General features: G+C 45.8%; 1 protein-coding gene across 10 annotated transcripts in view; it reads right to left on the bottom strand.

The window, feature by feature from the left end:
• The window catches only part of LOC112235792 (plakophilin-4), a 129,209-nt gene that overhangs the window by 40,049 nt on the left and 66,430 nt on the right, over positions 1 to 22,730 (bottom strand). For 6 of the 10 annotated variants that reach the window (XM_024404333.2, XM_024404320.2, XM_024404357.2 and 3 more), the window contains exons 5-9: positions 17,606 to 17,737; positions 17,009 to 17,211; positions 15,820 to 16,381; positions 13,294 to 13,320; positions 896 to 1,090 (exon numbers count right to left, since the gene is read on the bottom strand). In XM_024404333.2, coding sequence (XP_024260101.2) covers positions 896 to 1,090; positions 13,294 to 13,320; positions 15,820 to 16,381; positions 17,009 to 17,211; positions 17,606 to 17,737 — 1,119 coding nt within the window. The remainder of the gene's footprint in view (positions 1 to 895; positions 1,091 to 13,293; positions 13,321 to 15,819; positions 16,382 to 17,008; positions 17,212 to 17,605; positions 17,738 to 22,730) is intronic. The other 4 variants (XM_024404341.2, XM_024404372.2, XM_024404325.2 and 1 more) reach the window with 3 other exon arrangements.

Genomic DNA, 22,730 nt, shown 5'->3' with positions numbered 1-22,730 from the left:
CATGGACAAAGTGTTCCCAGGAGAGATCACATAAGAGACAAAAAGAGAAGGGGGAGGGGAGTGGGTGAGCGAGAGAGAGAGCGAGCGCGAGAGAGAGAGAGCGAGAGTGAACGAAAGCAAGAGAGAACCTGGGCTAGAGTGGGAAAGGCAGGGGGAGTAGCCATGTAACAGCTATGTTTAAACTATGACAGAGTCATTGTAAATGATTTAAAAGACTTCTCGCTCTCTCTCTCCTCAACATCCCCATCTGTTTCTCACCAACGCTGCTGATCAAATCAGCTTATTGATGCCTTGGTTTCATCCTGCTTGCATTAGTGTTCTCATCATTAGACATTGAGATGACGTTAACCTAGGCATTTTGGGAAAGTTTTAGAGAAATCAACAGTTGGAATAAGTAAGAAAGGAATAAGCAGCAAATCCTCCAAACAGGATTTGTGGAAAACCTGGAAATTTTTAGAAAATTGCAGCCTTAAGATGAAGTGTAGAGCAGTGTTTTTCAAACCTCTCCTTGGGCCCACAAGCCGTTCCATGCATTTTAAGTTCACTATTCAACTTGTCAACTAATCATTAAGCCCTTGAATAGGTGAATCAGGTGAGCTAGTTCAGAGCTACAACTAAATTGTGAAACGTCTGGGAGTCCCCAAGGAGAGGTTTGAAAACCAATTGTGTACAGCAGCACTGTCAAAGTCAATCCATGGAGGGCCTAGTGTCTGCTGGTTTTCAGGTTTTTCCCTTTCAATTAAGACCTAGACAACCAGGTGACGCGAGTTCCTTATTAATCATTGACATTAATTCATCAATCAAGTACAAAGGAGGAGCGAAAACCTGCAGACACTCGGTCCTCCGTGGAACGAGTTTGACACGTGGTGCACCTCATAGCAGTCTAGTGTTCTACCTGACGGACTCCTGTAGATGGCGCTCTGTGAGGAGTTGTTGAGGTCCACTGGGTCGTGGTGGTTGGGGCTACGGTACAGGGGCCCCTGGAAGGTCCTGTCCTCGTAGATGGGCGTGATGTGGCGGTCAGGGGACATGGCTGACCTCAGGTCCTGGCCCAGCTGGCTGTGCTGACTGGCGTACGAGCTCCGCATGCCTAAAGGGACGGAGAGCGTAAGTCTGCGTCCTGAATGGAAACGTATTCCCGAATTTAAGTGCATTCGTTTTTGACCAGAGCCCATTGGGCCTTAATAAGGAATAGGGTGTCATTTGGGGTACAGAATGAGACAGTAGTACAGGCTCAGGGTTAGAGACTGCCACCGGCCTCGTGTGTCTTCCTGTGTGTCACCCCTAATCCCCATTAGCGTCACACAGTGACAGCTACTACACAGCAGCACACACCACAGCTAGCTAGGGATCAACTGCAATAATTCAGACACGCTCAAATTGCTAGCGAGAGCTCAGAGAAAAAAAAACGCCATGTCCGTGCTGAAGTTTGACAGTTAAGCTGCTAAAGACGGACTTAATTGAAATTAATTCAGGGCTCATTTCCAATTCTGTGCAACGCTAAGGCAGTAGCTTTATGCCGTTTGTCAAGCCGCATAGCCCCCATCTCTCTGCTCCGCTCTCTCTCTTAATGATCCATGATTTTTAACCTCAGAGTTTGATGTCCGTGCCCAGGGGAACTTGAATTGGCACAACAAAAAACAAAAATCAAACAAACAAAATCTGTCAGTTTAAGCTAGAGATATTGCATGGGATGTCTCTCAATTCACCAGCATCCTCCGGTGTCGCACTTCCGCATCTGCGGTGAAAGGTGACAGCTAGAGTGGTGTTTGTAAGAGCACAAGACGTCCCAAAATTCAGTCTTCTCACAAAACCGTCCAGCATCCGAACGGTTTGGCCAACAAACTACACTATATATACAAAAGTATATGGACACCCCTTCAAATGAGTGGATTTGGTTATTTCGGCCACACCCATTGCTGACAGGTGTATAAAATAGAGCACACAGCCATGCAATCTCCATAGGTAAACAATAGCAGACAAGCCTAAGGTCAACATGCACAATGCCAAGCGTCGACTGGAGTGGTGTAAACCTCGCCGCCATTGGACTCTGGAGCAGTGGAACGCGTTCTCTGGAGTGATGAATCATGCTTTACCATCTGGCAGTCCGAGGGACAAATCTGGGTTTGGCGGATGCCTGGAGAACGCTACCTGCCTGAATGTATAGTGCCAACTTTAAAGTTTGGTGGAGGAGGAATAATGGTCTGGGGCTGTTTTTCACAGTCGGGCAAGGTCGCTTAGTTCCAGTGAAGGGAAATCTTAACGCTACAGCATACAATGACATTCTAGACCATTCTGTACTTCCAACCTTGTGGCAACAGTTTGGGGAAGGCCCTTTCCTCTTTCAGCATGACAATGCCACCGAGCACAAAGCAAGGTCCATTTCAGAAATGGTTTGTCAAGATCGGTGTGAAAGAACTTGACTGGCCTGCACAGAGCACTGACCTCAACCCCATTGAACACCTTTGGGATAAATTGGAATGTCAGTGCCGGACCTCAATGCTAATGGCTGAATGGAAGTCCCCGCAGCAATGTTCCAAAATCTAGTGGAAATCCTTCCCAGAAGAGTGGAGGCTGTTATCGCAGCAAAGGGGGAACAACTCCATATCAAATGCCCATGATTTTGGAATAAGATGTTCAAATGGGCAGGTGTCCACATACTTTTGGTCATGTAGTGCATCCATTGTTCCATCCTTACAGGTTAATAAGCTCTCTTTGCAGCTCTCAGCAGAAAAAATAACACTTAGCCATATAGACTGTACACAAACCATTAGGAACACCTTCCTAATATTGAGTTGCGCCTCCTTTTGCCCTCAATTCAGGCGTGGACTCTACAAGGTGTCAAAAGCGTTCCACATTGATGCTGGCCCATGTTGACTCCAATGCTTCCCACAGTCAAGTTGTCTGGATGTCCTTTGGGTGGTGGACCATTGTTGATATACACAGCAAACTGTTGATCATGACACAAATCGGTACACCTGGCCTGGCACCTACTACCATGCCCTGTTCAAAAGGCACTTCAATATTTTGTCTTGCCCATTCACCCTCTGTATGGCACACATATACAACCCATGTCGCAAGTAGAGCTCGATTAATCGGAATGTCCGATTAATTAGGGCTGATTTCAAGTTTTCATAACAATCTTGCAACCTTATGGTTAACTAGTCAAACGCTCTAACCACCTGCCTCTCATTGCACTCCACGAGGAGCCTGCCTGTTACGCAAATGCAGTAGAAGCCAAGGTACGTTGCTAGCTAGCATTAAACTTATCTTATAAAAAACAATCAATCATAATCACTAGTTATAACTACACATGGTTGATGATGTTACTCGTTTATCTAGCGTGTCCTGCATTGCATATAAATCGATGCAACGCTGGGGGATGATAACAAAAGCGCATTTGCGAAAAAAAGCACAATCGTTGGACAACTGTACCTAACCATAAACACCAATGCCTTTCTTAAAATCAATACACAGAAGTATATATTTTTAAACCTGCATATTTAGCTAAAAGAAATCTAGGTTAACAGGTAATATTAACCAGGTGAAATTGTGTAATTCGGTGTATATGCAACAGTTTGGGCAGCCTGGCTCATTGCGAACTAATTTGCCAGAATTTTACTTAATTATGACATAACATTGAAGGTTGTGCAATGTAACAACAATATTTAGACTAACGGGATGCCACCCGTTCGATAAAATACCGAACGGTTCCGTATTTCACTGAATTAATAAACGTTTTGCTTTCGAAATGAAAGTTTCCGGATTCGACCATATTAATGACCAAAGGCTCGTATTTCTGTGTGTTATTATGTTATAATTAAGTCTATGATTTGATATAGCAGTCTGACTGAGCGATGGTAGGCAGCAGCAGGCTCGTAAGCATTCATTTAAACAGCACTTTCGTGTGTTTTGCCAGCAGCTCTTCGCAAGCACAGCGCTGTTTTTGACTTCAAGCCTATCAGCCTAATGGCTGGTGTAAACGATGTGAAATGGCTAGCTAGTTAGCGGAGTGTGCGCTAATAGCGTTTCAAACGTCACTCGCTCTGAGACTTGGAGTAGTTATTCCCCTTGCTCTGCAAGGGCCACAGCTTTTGTGGAGAGATGGGTAACGATGCTTCGAGTGTGGCTGTTGTCGATGTGTTCCTGGTTCGAGCCCAGGTAGGAGCGAGGAGAGGGACGGAAGCTATACTGTTACACTGGCAATACTATAGCGCCTATAAGAACATCCAATAGTCAAAGGTATATGAAATACAAATGGTATAGAGAGAAATAGTCCTATAAATACTATATTAACTACAGCCTAAAACCTCTTACCTTGGAATATTGAAGTCTCATGTTAAAAGGAACCACCATCGTTCTCATGTTCTGAGCAAGGAACTCAAAACGTTAGCTTTTTTACATGGTACATATTGCACTTTTACTTCTCCAAAACATTGCTTTTGCATTATTTAAACCAAATTGAACATGTTTCATTGTTTATTTGTGGCTAAATTGATTTTGTGGCTATACCTGGGGGTGAATCTCAAATGGCACCCTATTCCCGATGCAGAGCACTATAAAAGGGAGCCATTTGGAACTCGTCTTGATAGGCTAGACGTTGCCTTCCCCATCAGGCTTTCTAGTGAGAGTGAATGGATATATGGGCTAGTAGAACACACGGCTGAGCCAGCAGATGTCAGGAGGTGTGTGTGTTTCTGTAAATGGAGGAAGGGGGTGGGTTCTCCTAACCATAAGCTCATTTACCAGGGGAAAGCCCTGATGAGGTCAATCAAATTAGAAATTCACACCAGATGACCCACCATGACAACAGTATTTGGGGGAGTCACAACCCAGCACGGCTGACTGACGGAGGTCTGGTCGGTCCGGATGTGGAACAATGTCTGCCTGCATCCCAAATGGCACCTCATACCCTTTAAAGTGCAGTGCTTTAGACCACTACATAGGCAATTGGGTACCATTTGGGACGCAACCGGAGCCTACGGCAGGAAAGCAGCATCTGCCACTACGCATCCAGGCGTATAAATCCAGCCTGCAGTTATTACCGCCGCGGCCGGCCCAAAGCTCACAAGCCTTAGCTCCTAACAGCGCAATACCCTCTAGTCCCCTCTGCTTCAGGGTAACAGATCCCATACACATGGCTCATGTGGATATGTGACCTAACCTCGCATCAAGGGGACTCAACTCCCCAGCGCAAGAGAGAGACTGCAGTGGCCGAGTCACTGAGCACTCACTGCATACTTCGCTCATTTCAATAGAGCCCAAACACGATTATTTTTTGGCTCAGGTCCAACACTGCTGGGCGAGCAGAGGCTCTCAAGCTGCTCAACACTGCCATGCGTTAATGAGATAAATGAGGGATTCTTATCAGAGTTCAGAACAGCGAAAATGAATAAATAGAAGTGTTTGTCTTTCCGGGGAGAGCTGAAGCCCAGTAAGGCAGCTGTAGGCTGTGTCCCAAATGACACCCCATGTGGGTCCTGGTCAAAACTAGCGCTCTAAAAAAAAAAAAAAAAAAAAAAAGGGAATAGGTTACCATTTGGGATACAGGTATAACCACTCAGCAGCAGCACACTTGCCTACTCTCCCTCAGAAACAGTGCCAAATAAACATGACCTCTGGAGCATCCGCAGCGTGCGGTCAGCTGTTGAGAGAGACCCAGGGGAGAGCTTCGTCTCTGGGGGGGGGCTTCAGCGAGACCCTGAATAACCACCAGCTTCGCACACTAACTAATGAACAGCTAAATGGCGAGCCAGTGGAGAATAAACCCTATTCAAACAACTTACTGGGGGGACATGATAAGCATAGATAATATCATCCGCTAAAACTGTAGTTCTCCATGGGTTACTAGAAAGCACATTAATACATTAGATCAAAGAGGATGGGAAAATAAGCAACTACTGGCAAAATGGTAATATTCCCCAAATTCCAAGGTCTCCCAGAATTCCTGGTAGAAAGCTTCCAGATTTCCTCCTGATTCTGGGAATTTTGCAACCCCATGGAGGGGTTGCAAAAGACTAGATGAATCAGCATTGTTCCAATGTACATTTGTCAACGTATGACTTGGAATCTACATGGAAAATACATTGGATTTGAGGGCGAAATATCAGCCAGAGGATTATGGCATCATTGTAGCCAATTTTCAACAGATATAAAATATGTTGAATTTGTACCTTTGAAACAATGTCAGATCCAACATTATATCCACTATGAGAAAAAAAAACAATAGGCTGGGCAGTACCTCCTACTGGAGAGATGATCTATCTACAGCTATTTATTTGGTCTCAGATCCAGGATTTGAACCAAGCCCAGCCCTGCTTAGCTTCGACATTTGTCACTGACTATTACCAATATGCTATCGTGAGAATGATTAGAGAGATCTCTTAATCACAAAATATATTCACTGTTGCTATCGAAGTCATTCCAAAAGGGTAGGTTTAACAGAGCAAATTAAATGTATTTGGTATTTTATTAGGATCCCCATTAGCTGTTGCAAAAGCAGCAGCTACTCTTCCTGGGGTCCAACACAAAACATAATGACATATCACAGAACATCAAGAGACAAGAACAGCTCAAGGACAGAACGACATAGATTTGTTTTTTAAAGGGACACGTAGCCTTCATATCAATGCATACAAACCCACACAATCTAGGTCTAATAGGGGAGAGGCTTTGTGTCACGAGGTGTTGCTTTATCAGTTTTTTAAAAATCAGGTTTGCTGTTTATTTGAGCAATCTGAGATGGAAGGAAGTTCCATGCAATAACGGCTCTATAAAATACTGTACGTTTTCTTGAATTTGTTCTGGATTTGGGGACTGTGAAAAGACCCCTGGTGGCATGTCTGGTGGGATAAGTGTGTATTTGTCAGAGCTGTGTGTAAGTTGACAATGCAAACAATTTGGGATTTTCAACAATGTTTCTTACAGAAATAAGTGATGCAGTCAGACTCTCCTCAACTCTTAGCCAAGAGAGACTGGCATGTTTAGTATTTATATCAGCCCTCTGATTACAATTAAGAGCGAAACATGCCGCTCTGTTCTGGGCCAGCTGCAGCTTTACTAGGTCTTTCCTTGCAGAACTGGACCACACGCCTGGACAATAATCAAGATTAGACTAAACTAGAGCCTGCAGGACTTGCTTTTTGGAGTGTGGTGTCAAAAAAGCAGAGCATCTCTTTATTACGGCTAGACCTCTCCCCATCTGTGCAACCATTGAATCTATACGTTTTGACCTTGGCATTACCTTCGGTTGTAAACTGTCAAGTAATTTAGTCTCCTCAATTTGTTCAACAGCCATAACATTCATTACCAGATTCAGCTGAGTTCTAGAACTTAAGGAATTATTTGTACCAAATTCAATGCTCTTAGTTTTAGAGATGTTCAGGAACAGTTTATTACTGGCCACCCATTCCAAAACAGACTGCAACTCTTTGTTAAGGGTTTCAGTGACTTAATTAGCTGTGGTTGCTGATGCGTATATGGTTGAATCAGCAACATAAATGGACACACATGCTTTGCTTAATGCCTGTGGCCGGTCATTGGTAAAAATAGAAAAGACTAGAGGGCCTAGAGAGCTGTAACCATACTTTGTAAGTCAAATATCGTCAATGATACTACTTAGGCCTTTATATAGCATTTGAAAAGTCATCAACTTAAACAAGCCCACTGGGAACAGTCTAGTTTTGATTTCCATTTTGTTGTCAACGGACGTGAATTCAATGTGAAATCTCCCCCCACACAACATTTTTAAAAGTTGGGTGAAAAATATACAAAATTCCCTTAAGTTGATTACTTTTTTAAATCCAAATCAGTTTTCTACATTGATACAACATCCCAGGTTTTTTGTGTGGAAATGACGTGGAAACAACATTGACACAACCTGTTTTTGCCAAGTGGGAGGGTTCAACAAAAAAAGGACAGCTTTGATCGATTTCAAATTGAATCAAGTTAATCATTGTCTGATATACATCTCCACCTCAACCAAAAATCGAAGTAAAAAAATATAGAACTAAATCAAAAGCAAACGCAAACTTTTTTAAAGCGCATTTAAAATTTGATATGATTTGATTCGATTTAGTCCTATTCTTTAACTTTCTTTTTTGGTCGAGATTGATTTGTTTATTTGGATCCCCGTTAGCTTTAGCAGAAGAAGCTGCTACTCTTCCTGGGGGCCACAATAACACAAAACATGACAAGTAACAAAACACTGATAAGACAAGGTCAGTCAAACAAATTTAAAATACAACAAAAAAAATGGTGTGTTAGTGTGTTGGTGAGTGCGTGTCCCCTCACAGTCCCCGTCATTCCATGAGACGTTTGTAATTGTCTTTTTTTTTAAAGTTAATTTTGCTTTTTGCTTGAGTGAAGGGAGTTCCATGAGATCATGGCTCTGTATAATACTGTGCGTTGCAGTGAATTCGTTTTGGACTTGGGGACTGTGAAGAGACCCCTGGTGGCATGTCTTGTGGGGTATGTATTGGTGTCTGAGCTGGATGTTATTTGATTATGCAGACAATCTGGAGGTTTCATTACAGCAATAACTCTCATAAAAACTAGAAGATAATCAGTTAATCGCTCATCAACACACAACCAGGAAAGACTGGCATGCATGTTGTTGATGTTAGTGCTGTATGTGCAGTTAAGGGCAAGGCGTGTTTTGAGCCAGCTGCAGCTTTGCTAGATCTTTCTTTTGTGAGATGTGAATCCAACACTGTGTCACTGACTTAATTCCAGTTGGTCTACAAATTCATAATTAAAATGTTGGATTCCCGTCTCAACCAAAAATCTAAGTTAAAGAATAAGACTAAAACAAATGTTCAGAAACTTTACACAGCGTTTGACTTGATTTTGTCCTATTCTTTCACTTTGATTCTTGGTTGAGACAAAGACGAGAATCCAACATATCAATTATTAAATTTGTCGACAAACTGGAATTAAATCCAGACTAAGTGGCACAAAAGATACATCTCCTTCAAAATGTTGATTTTTGGTTGCGTTGACAACCAAGTACAATATCACTTTTGCAATTCATCTACAACTAAATCAAAAATAAAAGTTAAATAATAGGATTAAGCCAGTAGCTCAGATTAAACTATCCAAGCATTAGATATCCTTTAAAAATGTTGATATTTGGTTTGCGTTGTCAACACAATTTAATATGACTTTTGTAAGAGAGTAAATAGCCTAAAGTTAAGGCTCTTTTACAAACTAATGTAACAGTATATATTCAAACTCAAAATGAGTAACACATCCACTGCCACATTTTGAGGTTAGCATACTGTAACTATAAATGTCTTATCTAATCATAGAAAGCGTGCATATTCAAGATAGCCTGCAAGGGTCGCAGGTCTGTGGAGATCTTCACAATTGCTATAAAAATCGGTGATAACATTTAAATAGTTGTATTAAAAAAAAGACATTGCACTTTCAACCATTTTAAAAAGCACAACAAATAGTGATAAAACATTTGAATGCCAACTAAACCAAAAATCATACATTGCTTTTCCATTGGAATTTGGTTGTGCTTTTAGATGGTTGAAAGCATAGTGATAACACATTGGGAATTCAACAAACTTCTAGCTGTCTTTTTGAGTGGGTGAATAAAAGGTTGAAATCTCATTGATCAACGTCTCAACCAAATATTACCCACATTTCCATGATGAAATGATGTGGTGTGCCCAGTGGGTTGTCATTGGGGAGGTTGATGTGGGCTGCTGTGGTGACACATCCAGGCGGTGGCGCAGGCTCATATAGTCAATCTGCAACGCTTCAGACAACGGCGTTTCGATTGGCAGTAATTCGCTTGGGTTTCTCTTGTTGAAAGGTTTCTGATTAGAGAAGGGGAATATCAACGAGCCGGTGTTGGACACCACATCACAGCCCGCCACAGCCAAGTAAATCGGCTTATCCGTTGGACATGATGAGGGCTTTCAGTAGAACCGTAGCTTGAGGGGAGAAGAGGAGGAGAGGAAAAGAGAAGGAGAGGAAGGAATCTCCCAGAGACAGGAGCTTCCATGCATATCCATCCCGCTCCGCTCTGCAGGCTCTCTCCCCGCCCTCTCCCCCATTCTCTAACTAACAGTACCATTATAAACCTTAGCACACACTAATCCCAGTGCCTTTATTCTGCTCCCTGGTGAAACGCAGCAGTCAGGTTCTAAAGCAGCTGCGAATTGTCTCTGAAAATAATATATGAATGGTGAACATTCATGGTGTGTTAGACTCATTTAACGCTGCCTTCACTTCCTCCCGTGGCCCGAACAGATTGCACTTGGCTAGACGTGCTGTAGGGAGGTGGCAATTTGGCACACTGACTCTGCAGAAACAAACATTTTAAAAAATGGATGCAGCGGACTTACATTCCTGAGCCAAAATAATTTGCTAAAACTTTTCCCAACATAGGGGCAAGAAATGACGAAATCCATTAAGACAATCTGATCTGCTCTCGATCATGCAGAAGATTACTAACATAAGTATGGAAATCAGCAGGCTATAAGTAAACGCCACTCTTTCCGTAAACCAACGCATAAGGCTTTACTAGGCGTGGGGCTGAGGGCCACACATGCCTAAAATGCTGTTGATCCACATTTCCCTTTGCTCTCCTCCAGTGCTCTGAAATGGACATCGGACATAATTACAGGAACGTTTTTCAGGAGAGATGACTTCCTGCCAATGCTGGAGCTTGGGGGGAGCAGGGAGGATGGTGGTCTGGATCTGGCCAAAGTGAGAGAGGGAGCTGCAGCCAATCTGCAGGCTCAGGTTTCGGCTGGCATTTGCCAACTGAACGCCAACGAGTGCGGGCATGTGAACGCCAACGAGTGCGGCATGTGAACGCCAACGAGTGCGGGCATGTGAACGCCAACGAGTGCGGGCATGTGAACGCCAACGAGTGCGGGCATGTGAACGCCATCGAGTGCGGGCATGTGAACGCCAACGAGTGCGGGCATGTGAACGCCAACGAGTGCGGGCATGTGAACGCCAACGAGTGCGGGCATGTGAACGCCAACGAGTGCGGGCATGTGAACGCCAAGTGCGGGCATGTGAAGTGCGGGCATGTGAACGCCAACGAGTGCGGGCATGTGAACGCCAACGAGTGCGGGCATGTGAACGCCAACGAGTGCGGGCATGTGAACGCCAACGAGTGCGGGCATGTGAACGCCAACGAGTGCGGGCATGTGAACGCCAACGAGTGCAGGCATGTGAACGCCAACGAGTGCAGGCATGTGAACGCCATCGAGTGCAGGCATGTGAACGCCCATGCAGGCATGTGCGGGCATGTGAACGCCATCGAGTGCAGGCATGTGAACGCCACGAGTGCAGGCATGTGAACGCCATCGAGTGCAGGCATGTGAACGCCATCGAGTGCAGGCATGTGAACGCCATCGAGTGCAGGCATGTGAACGCCATCGAGTGCAGGCATGTGAACGCCAACGAGTGCAGGCATGTGAACGCCAACGAGTGCAGGCATGTGAACGCCAACGAGTGCAGGCATGTGAACGCCATCGAGTGCAGGCATGTGAACGCCAACGAGTGCAGGCATGTGAACGCCATCGAGTGCAGGCATGTGAACGCCATCGAGTGCAGGCATGTGAACGCCAACGAGTGCAGGCATGTGAACGCCATCGAGTGCAGGCATGTGAACGCCAGTGCAGGCAGTGCAGGCATGTGAACGCCATCGAGTGCAGGCATGTGAACGCCATCGAGTGCAGGCATGTGAACGCCATCGAGTGCAGGCATGTGAACGCCATCGAGTGCAGGCATGTGAACGCCATCGAGTGCAGGCATGTGAACGCCATCGAGTGCAGGCATGTGGCACGCCATCGAGTGCAGGCATGTGAACGCCATCGAGTGCAGGCATGTGAACGCCATCGAGTGCAGGCATGTGAACGCCATCGAGTGCAGGCATGTGAACGCCAACGAGTGCAGGCATGTGAACGCCAACGAGTGCAGGCATGTGAACGCCACGAGTGCAGGCATGTGAACGCCAACGAGTGCAGGCATGTGAACGCCAACGAGTGCAGGCATGTGAACGCCAACGAGTGCAGGCATGTGAACGCCAACGAGTGCAGGCATGTGAACGCCATCGAGTGCAGGCATGTGAACGCCAACGAGTGCAGGCATGTGAACGCCAACGAGTGCAGGCATGTGAACGCCAACGAGTGCAGGCATGTGAACGCCAACGAGTGCAGGCATGTGAACGCCAACGAGTGCAGGCATGTGAACGCCAACGAGTGCAGGCATGTGAACGCCAACGAGTGCAGGCATGTGAACGCCAACGAGTGCAGGCATGTGAACGCCAACGAGTGCAGGCATGTGAACGCCAACGAGTGCAGGCATGTGAACGCCAACGAGTGCAGGCATGTGAACGCCAACGAGTGCAGGCATGTGAACGCCAACGAGTGCAGGCATGTGAACGCCATCGAGTGCGGGTATGTGAACGTCAACATCCCAGTCAGTGCTGCCACAGCTGCTCAAGCATCTGACATAATCCACGGGTCACTCAGGCTGTCCTGACCCAGACGAGGAGAGGAGCTGTGCAATGCTGCCATCAAAGGACATACAGTATGTGACTTTGTGTCGGCTAGTTTCTATGGGGACAGCTAGGTGAGAGGAGGCATGAGGGTTTGGGACAGAGGCAGACAGCAGAATTCAGAAGAGACCTATTGGGCTTGGACGGGCCACAGTGGCCAACGTGTCTACAGACTTTGCACCTCAGAGAACAGGTTTAAAAAGCCATGAGATATCAGTCATCGTAGAGGATGTGGATTATGGCCATCAGCAGAGAGAGAGAGAGAGAGAGAGAGAGACTGAGTACTGCAGTGATATAACAGCCTCGCAGAGATTATCATTATTGGGCACCGATTTACAACAGTTCAAGAATGTAATGGGAAAGAAATGGAGAAACCACAGACTTACTTGGTCTGGGAATGATAACTCCTCACTTGACGGCGTTTCTCCATAGCCTTTTAAACGTCTCCCATATGTGAATGGGGTTTTAATGCTTGTTAAAAGGTAATAGGTTGGACATTAGGATCATACTACGAACAAAAAAAGGTAACACGTAGCAACCCACACATGCCATGCTAAGACACTGATGAGAATACAGCCACGGAGTAGGGTGAATTTGCCCCTATACTCTGATCTTGGGTCAGTTTAGCATTTTCCCCAACTAACGGTTAAGGCTAGGATTGGGGCAAGGTAAGCTGATCCGAGATCTGTGCCTAGGAGAAACATCACCTCTGAGTCAAACGCATTATAAGAGGGGTGGTGGATCATGACGAAGTTAGAATTCACCTTGAAGGTCATCATCGACCAGGGGTTCTGTAGATATCCAATGGCAGCAGGAAAAGTTGGTCAAAAACACACACATTAAATCAACCTTTTCACAATAAAAACCTGGACTAACTGGGACAGCTGAAATAATTTTTTAAAAGAAAACACAACACAAAGTCATATGATTATTAGTTTGAAGGCGGGAACCATAGACTGTATATACAGTAAATAACAGAAGGCCCTCAGTAAAATGTCATAGGCCTAGTACCGTAAATTGACTGTCTACATTTCAATACCAATCCGCAAAGCAGCCCATTATGAAAACAGCAACCATATGTAATGTGCCTCTCCTTTTATGATCCGTGTGCCTTGGAAGAGCAGCCATTTTTCATAATCTACCTACCTTCTTATCTAGAGCAGATATCTAAAAACAGCTCATGGAAGAGTTCTTGGACTGAAAGGAAGAGGACAAATTAACATCAGCTGAGCCATTACTCTTACTGTTGTGATGTGGCTGGCCCGCAATAGCTGAGAATCATTTCCCGCGCTCTTCAAAAAAACACTGGGAATGCATTTTTGTTTTCTAGCCTTCAATGGAAAACGAATCAATTAAATGATCCATTGTAAAAAAAGCCTCAAAATATCAGAGGATTATTCTGGTGTGGAGAACAAAACGGCGCCCTACTCCATATGTAGTGTACCAGGGCTCTGGTCAAAAGGTAGTGCACTACGTAGGGGATAGGGTGCCAGTCGGGACACAGCACGCCGCTTACACGTTCTGAATCAGCTGGGCCTTTATACCAAGAACAGAATCCCTGTTGTGAGGAATTATAGAACGTCGTTTCCTTCAAACTGTACGCACCACAGTGTTCTTCCCTCCGAAGAGGAACAAAAACACGACCGAAAAGTAGAGATAACACGCCCTACCTAACACTCACGTCTCAGACGGGAACGACAAAACCAGTGACAAATGCTCACTTCTGACGCAGTGGAAGAAGAAAAGCCTACCATTATTCTACCATTCTTTCTTCAGACTCCCTGTCAAGCAGCTCATATTTACCGGCATTGAAATGTCAAGTCAGACTCCTATGGCTGACACCCGCAAAGAGAAACGACAACAGATCTATCAATCAACACACAACATATGAATTACTTAGTGGAGCTGTCAACCAGAGCACACGGATGTTCTCTGTATCTCAGGGGGAAGGCAGGCAGGCAGGCATGTTTGCACCCGCTGCTAACGACTCATTGCAAATGTAATGAAGTTGACAGGGGAAACAAAATCCAATCTCAATATCAAATCATTTCTTGTAACAATTAAGTACCTTTTTGTAATTGTCTTCAATTAAAATGGTCCCAAAGAAACAAAAATAGCTTCTTAGCAAAGAGCAATTGCTCAAGCAAGAATTTTTTCTGGGACTGAATGGAATAGGTCTGAGCGGGGAGGGGAAAACTGAAAACTAGCTGTTATTGGCATAAAGGTTTTCAACTATTAACTCATTTACCGTCCGGTGATGTCACCAAGCAGGCAAAAACTTTCCCACCAAAACACGCTGAAATTTCAGGCAGTCTTTTCAAACTGCTCTTATACTAAAAAAGCATTATCATCATTTACACAATTCCATAGTATTATTCCAACCTCAGCGTGGAAATATAAAATTTTAAAAACTGGAAATCATCTATGTACTTGGGATAAAATCAGATAACCTACACAAACAACAAAGTCTTTGTAAATTATTCTTCTGCTCCACTATTTGCTTAAGAAACTCTCGTCTTAATCTAGCACATAGTTTCTCTCAGTGGATATAGGCCTATTTGCATGCATTCAAGTACACTGGCAATACATCCAACTGTGTGAGTCGCTGGAAAACATACATACCCATCCACGATCATACGGATCGATCTTCTGCCAAACCCTCTGGCGTTTCCCTTCAAACGGTGGCCTGTGGTTAAGGACGCGAGTCTACATGAGGCAGGGGCTGGCCCTGGTCCATGCCACAGACAGACACAGGCTTTTTGTCCCAAAATGGCATCTTATTCCCTATATAGTGCACTACTTGTGACCAGCGCCTGACCAAGGTCAACAGTGATCTGGTCAAAATTAGGGCTCTCGAGGTTGGGCGCAGTGACTCACTTTGTGCCGCAGCATGCCAACGGAAAAGCTTGACAGCAGAGCCACAGACTGGAGCCTGTCTCCGATTACGGGGAGACAACCTTAATCTACTTATTATCAGGCATAAATTGTTGACCTGTGCTCCTGTGACAGACTGGCTATCGCCAAGTGTAGCATATGCTCAACAACTAACCACTGAGTGAAGGAGGCAGAGGCGGCAGTAGTCTCGCAGAGCTCTGGTCAGAAATAATGCACCTTGTAGGGAACAGGGCGCCATTTGAGAAGCAGACATTATCTCCTGCCCTGTGAAGGTATGCACGTGTTATCTAATGGAGAGAGTAGAGACCTGGATAGAGTGAGCACACCCACTCTAGATAGCTTTCTGGAGTGGGGTGTGGGGGGGGTAGCAGGGAGGAGAAGACAGAAGAGCTGACCTGTGAGGCTGTCAGGCCGTGGGATCATCCTCTCGTAGACGTCGTAGCTCTGAGCTCCGTAGGAGTCTGCATCATGGTGGATCAACGAGCGAGGCAAGGTGGAGCCATAGTGCTGGGGCTGGGCCGTCATGCTGGAGCGCCCTGGAGACGCCGCCGACCCCCCTGGCTGCTGGGTGAGGGGTAAGGGGCCGTCCACCATCGTTAGGGGGGAGCCCATTCGCACCGAGGCTGACCCCAGGGCCTGGTATGGTGAAGTGGTGCGGCTGGCACTGCCCGAGCGGGAGTTGGCGCTGCCCATGCGGCGGAGGGCGGCGGGGGAACCCTTCTGGGTGTTGTAAGGGGAACCGGCGCGCTGGGCTGAGGGCAGGGTGGTGGAGAAGATACTGGAGAGAGGCTTGGGCTCTGTGACAATGGGCGAGCAGTAGTTACTCCCCATGGTGGCCCTCAGGGAGCCCCGTGAGGGGGACACACTGTTGCCATAGGCCGGGGACTGGGTCCGGGAGGGCACAGAGCTCACCCTCCTCATGGCTCGACCCGGGGCTGCGGCGGTTAACACAGGGCCCTGTCAGGACAGATGAGGACAAAACTACTTAGCAACTACCACACATTTCAGCATCACATTTAATAGAGGCGTAAAATATTTTTACTGTGATATTTTATATCCTCACAGAAAGTGTCTAGTATCTTATGGGACTATTAAAGGATATATTTTTCGCTTTTCTCTAACTTCCTTCCCATCTCTCAGCCAGCAGTAGTATCTGTGTGCTCTGTGGCAGTCAGTATATTAATCATGACCATAGAGATGTATTAGAGAGCTCATCTCCTATCTTTGCCATGGCTACTTCTGACCGCATAGACAATGCAATTGAGGGCTAAAACTGGCTTCAGTCCGAGTGTGGCCAAGTGCAAACGTCTATCCTACTCAATGGCCGTGACTGCTGCAGACAGTGTGCCCTCTATCCGACTTTATGGCCGTGACTGCTGCAGACAGTGTGCCCTCTATCCAACTTTATGGCCGTGACTGCTGCAGACAGTGTGCCCTCTATCCAACTTTATGGCCGTGACTGCTGCAGACAGTGTGCCCTCTATCCAACTTTATGGCCGTGACTGCTGCAGACAGTGTGCCCTCTATCCAACTTTATGGCCGTGACTGCTGCAGACAGTGTGCCCTCTAGCTCTGTGAGCTTACCTGGACCTGGGCCTGGCCCTCAGCCCTGGCATTCCTCAGGAGTGTAGAGGTGCCGCCTGTGCCCGGGTAAGAGCGCGGCATCCTCATGTCAGTCTTAGCCAGACTATTCTGGTTCTGGCTGCCGTAGTAGTTGCTGGCATCCTGGTAGCCACTGTCCGAGTACGAGTTCATCTGGGTGGAGCTGCGGGAGTTCCCTGTAGACCCTGAGAGACAGAAGGAGAAAGGAAAGGAGAGAGTGCGAGAGAGCAGAAGGAGAAAGGAAAGGAGGGAGAGAGAGCGAGCAGAAGTAGAGAGAGAGAGACACCGAGTGAGTGTCCTTAAAGCACTACATGACATTTAGCTAGTCCACACAGTACTAATGACCTCACAGAGTGTCCGTTTCCACCTCCCTACCCTCCATACTGGAGCCATACACTGGCTCATTAAAACTATACACATCACATGTGCTTCTGAGGCCAAGCAGAACACTTCAAAGCATCATTAAAGGGCTCTGACTCTGGTGGGGCTAAGAGAGGGGGAGTGGCAAAGCCTTGACGGGGGAGGGAGAGAGAGGAGAGCGAGAGAGTGTAGAACAGAGGGGCTGCATTAGTAACAGACCCTCACTTTCATGGAGCGAGGTCTGCTCTGGGGAGTACAGGGCCACCTGCTCCTGCTCCGTTCGGAGGCGGTAGGTGGGCGACTGAGAGGTGTCTGTCACTCGAGACTTGGTGTCCCGCGAGGTCGAGGCATCTGGGAAAGAATGGAAGGACAAAGTCAGTGTTACCTGTGTAGCTTATTTGGTATAACATGTTTGCAACGTCAGGATCGTGAGTTCAATTCCCGCTGGGATCACCCATACAAAATGTATGCAGTATGTACACACTACTGTTAGACACTTTCGATAAAAGTGTCTGATAAATGGGAAAAATACACTAAGTACACAAAACATTACGAACACCTGCTCTTTCCATGACACAGACTATCCAGGTGAATCCCTTGTTGATGTCACCTGTTAAATCCACTTCAAATCAGTGTAGATGAAGGGGAGGAGACAGGTTAGAGAATGATTTTTAAGCTTCGAGACAATTGAGGCATGGATTGTGCATGTGTGCCATTCAGAGGCTGAATCAGCAAGACGTGCCTTCGAACAGGGTATGGTAGTGGGTGCCAGGCGCACCAGTTTGTGTCAAGAACTGCAACGCCGCTGGGTTTTTAGCGCTCAACAGTTTCCTGTGTGTATCAAGAATGGCCCCCACCCAAAGGACATCCAGCCAGCTTGACCCCCTGTGGAACACTTTTGTACTACTCAATATTAGGAAGGTGTTCTTAATGTTTTGTACACTCGGTATATATGGAGGAGATAGGAGACGTAGAAGTTAAAGGATTTTGCGTCGATGCAATAACAAATTCCACACTTAATTAATTAATTAATTATCATACTGACTCATAGGAGATACATTTGTGACTCTCCTATTTTGCTGTGCCGGGACACTGATGAAAATCCCCTCGTCAAAACATTTTTCCAAACTAACATTCCCCGGCTGTGACCTAAATGGCAACCTAGTCGCTATATTAGAGCCATGGCTCTGGCCAAAAGTAGTGCCCTGTATGGTGAATAGGGTGCCATTTTAGGTCACAGCCCATGAGAACAGCCGTTGAGGCAACGAGGAGGAATTACCACAGTAAAGTCTTTCATAAACTGCTGCACCATGTTGCTCCACAATCAAAATCGAGTTAAGTGTGACCTGCGTGAATGAGCTCCACTGCAATAGCTGCAACAATGGGATGTCAGAACCCAATAGCTAGCCAGTCAGAACCGGAGGGAGGGGCATTGTTGGCTGGCATATGGATGAGGGGGGAGGCCGAATTCCATGGAGGAGCCACTCTGCTGTTCCTTTCTGGCTTGTAAGTGTCTCAGTAACCTATTTCCTTGCCAGGAGTCCGCCGTCTCCGCAGCTCAACGCCGCCTCTAGTTGCATGAGTTGACTGCAGCTACGGCACCTCAATAAATTCTGCTGCTGCAATTATTATGGTTGACTTGATTTGCGCTAGCCCACTGTGTGCGGCGCGGCGGACACTTAAATCTTTCAAAAGGCCACGTTTGCCGTGTGACTGATTTCCATCGTGACAGGGGGGGGGGGGTAAAGAATTCATGAAAAATTTATGCGCAGGATAAACTAAATCGTTAAAAGCAGTATTTACAGAACAATGGAAAATTATCTGAATGGGGTGTCACTTCTGAACAAACAGAAACCTTTTTTCCCCCATAAACAACTACAACAAAGCTTCACTCATCCCTCCTGCTCCTCATAGCATATTAGGAGTAACTTTTCAGGTAGACGGTGACTGGAGCTTAATGTGACATTTCTGCCCTCAGGGCATCGCTACAGAGACTTGACCCCGTTTGAGAAATGAGACGGTACACAATGAAAGAGAGTGTTACATCCCTCCTCCAGAACGGTGGGATTAAAGTGTAGGTGCGTCAAAGGCCACCCTATTCCCTATTTTGTACACTACTTTTAACCAGGGCTCTGGTTAAAGAATAAGGTGCAATTTGGGAATGCAGCCGTAGAGTGTTGTGGGTGAGAGAGTGTGATTGGAGTGAAATTAGCTGCAGTGTGCTGCTGTAAAGGGTAATGACTATGTCTGGCTGGGCTGCTGGCTGGGCTGCTTATTGCCCTCCCAGGCCCACGGCAGGTCCGCCCGTCGCCAGCCTGTGGATTTCAAGAGGAAGTGTTACTGTGGAGAGAGAGCCTTTCTTTAACCTTGTGAATGTGGACAGCACAGTCACAGGCAACCTATTCCCTATAATGCACAACTTTGACAATAGAGCCCCAATAGAGCCCCCATAGGGCTCTGGCCAACAGTAGCGCACTATATAGGGAATAGGGTGCCAATTGGGACGCGGGCTCTGTTAACGTAATAAGTGGTTGAGGAGTGCCACGGGTGACAAAGTAATTACCTGTATATGAACTCTGACCATTATGGCTAGACAGCTGATTATAACTGGAGAGGAACATCAATAACCTCTCCTCTTCCACAGACAGGCAGCCTCTCACTTCATATCTACACCAGCTATCATTTCTGTTTCATATTTGGATTAGAATAAATACATTACTGTGGCTAACGATGATCTCTCATCTACAATGACGAAATCAATATTTATTTTAAAAAGTAGGTTCTATGACCGCCTATTTGCCCTGGTCAAAAGTAGTGCACTTTATGGAATAGGGTGCCATTTGGAACTCATGTCCTTGTTCTTACTGTGTCCGTCTGCTAGTCGTGCTTGTCAGCAATGAACCGACTGGAGCGAGTGGAAAATTCCAAACAACACCGAGACAAGCAATGTAACAGTGCACATGTACAATCATAACCCCGTAGGGTCAGTCTGACAAGAACCACAATACAATATTAATGACGGCTGCAGCGATTCACTTAGTTCCATTATACAATTAATAAGCTTTGAAATACAATAGTAAAATGGACTTCATTATCAATTTGAGCAGCAGCAAAGTCACTGTGGTCCTACAAGGGTCCGTGTTAAATAAACAGAGTTGGAGTGGAGGGAAAGTGTTACTGTCAGAGAGTGGGAGTAGCTAAAGAGAAATATTGAATCTGAAATGTGCCAGAAGAAACTAATCAAGGCAGTCAGTAGTAGGGATTAACAGGGGTAACTGGGATCCTGGGACTGTCCAGAGAACAGGAAATTCTTTACATTTCCCGAAATAATGAAATGACAAGACCCCCGTAAATTACAACATTTACACGTGACCCAGATGCAGTTAAACCCAACAGGAAACCCCCACTGTATATCCTATACAATAACATGTGCCTCTTTGAGCCGTTATTGTGAATCGTCAGACAGTGACAAATGTGATAGGCATCTGTCACAGACAGGAAGTCTGATAACAATTCAGAGAGACATGAGAGAAAAATACATCTTCTCCTGTCCTAAAGCCTAGGCTATTTCCCTAACCAGTCCGAATCCCACTGGAACCCAAAATCCTAACAGTCTCGCATGAAAATTCCTAACTTTATTCTGTAATCCAATACGATGCATTATCGAAGGACTCTACTCGCCTATGCATGTCAAAGAACAGCTATAACATTTCCCCCGCACTGTCTCGTATTGCTGTCAATATCGGTATAACGGTATGAGTAGACATTCATATTTATTTAACATACCCATTACCTCTCTTCACCTCTCCGTTATTCATGAGCTGATCTGCCATCTGTATAATCATCAACTCGATTTAACCAAACAGGAGATATTCTGTCATTCATTGAAGGAGCACATCTAGTACCGGGAACCCGTTTGTCTCCAGAACAGCCGGAATTCTTTGGCGTATTCTACAAGGTGTAAGGAACGTTCCACAGGGATGTTGGTCCATGCTGACGCGAGGGCATCACGCAGTTGCTACAGATTGGACGGCGGTACACTCAACAGACCGTTCCATCTCATCTCAAAAGGTGCTGTGTCGGGTTGAGGTCTGAGGACTTCGCTGGCCACTCAAATAAACTGAACTCGCAGTCATGTTCCACGCAATGTTTTTCCACTCCTCAATTGTCCAGTGCTGGTGATCGAGAGCCCACTGGAGACGATTTTTCTTGTTTTCAGCTTGTACGAATGGAACCCGGAGGCTGCAATAGCCCATTCGTGACAAGGATCTTCGAGTTGTGCGTCCCGAGATGCCGTTCTGCACACCACTGTTGTACTGTGCCGCTATTTGTCTGTTAGTGGCCCACCTGTTAGCTCGCACAATTCTTGCCATTCTCCTTTGACCTCTCATCAACAAGCTGTTTTCACCCACAGGACTGCCGCTGACTGGATATTTCTTTGTTTGTCGCATTATACTCGGGTAAACCCTAGACACTGTCGCACCTGAAAAGCCCAAGCCCAGGAGGGCGCCCGCTTCTGAGATACTGGATCCGGCGCGCCTGGCACCGACAAACATACCACGCTCAAAGTCGCTTAGGTCACTCGTTTTGCCCATTCTAACGTTGAATCAAACAGTAACTGAATGCCTCAATGCCCTGCTTTTATATAAGCCACGGCCACCTGACTCATTGTCTGTAGGAACGATCAATTTCGTGAAAGTGGTGGTGTCCCTAATAAACTGTGTATACAGAGTGTATACAGTGCATTCAGAAACTATTCAGACCCTTTGACTTTTTCAAACAATCTTTTACATTACAGCCTTATTCTAAAATTGATTAAATAATGGAAAATTATCATCAATCTACACACAATGTCTCATAATGACAAAGTGAAAAAAGTTTTGCTAATTTATTTTAAAAATACCTTATTTACATAAGTATTAAGACCTTTTGCTGTGAGACTCTGAAATTGAGCTCAGGTGCATCCTGTTCCCACTGATCATCCTGGAGATGTTTATACAACTTGGAGTCCATCTGTGGTAATTTCAATTGATTAGACATGATTTGGAAAGTCACACACCTGTCTATATAAGGTCCCACAGTTGACAATGCATGTCAGAGCAAAAACCAAGCCATGAGGTCAAAGGAATTGTCCGTAGAGCTCCAAGACAGGATTGTGTCGAGGCACAGATCTGGGGAAAGGTATCAAAAAAATATATGCAGCATTAAAAGGTCCCCAAGAACACAGTGGTTTCCATCATTCTTAAATGGAAGAAGTTTGGAACCACTAGACTCTTCCTAGAGTTGGCCGCCCGGTCAAACTGAGTAATCGGGGGAGAAGGGCCTTGGTCTGGGAGGTGACCAA

This window comes from Oncorhynchus tshawytscha, linkage group LG03 (genome assembly GCF_018296145.1).
Source record: "Oncorhynchus tshawytscha isolate Ot180627B linkage group LG03, Otsh_v2.0, whole genome shotgun sequence".
Taxonomy (NCBI): Eukaryota; Metazoa; Chordata; class Actinopteri; order Salmoniformes; family Salmonidae; genus Oncorhynchus; species Oncorhynchus tshawytscha.
This window is presented reverse-complemented; position numbering and strand designations above follow the sequence as displayed.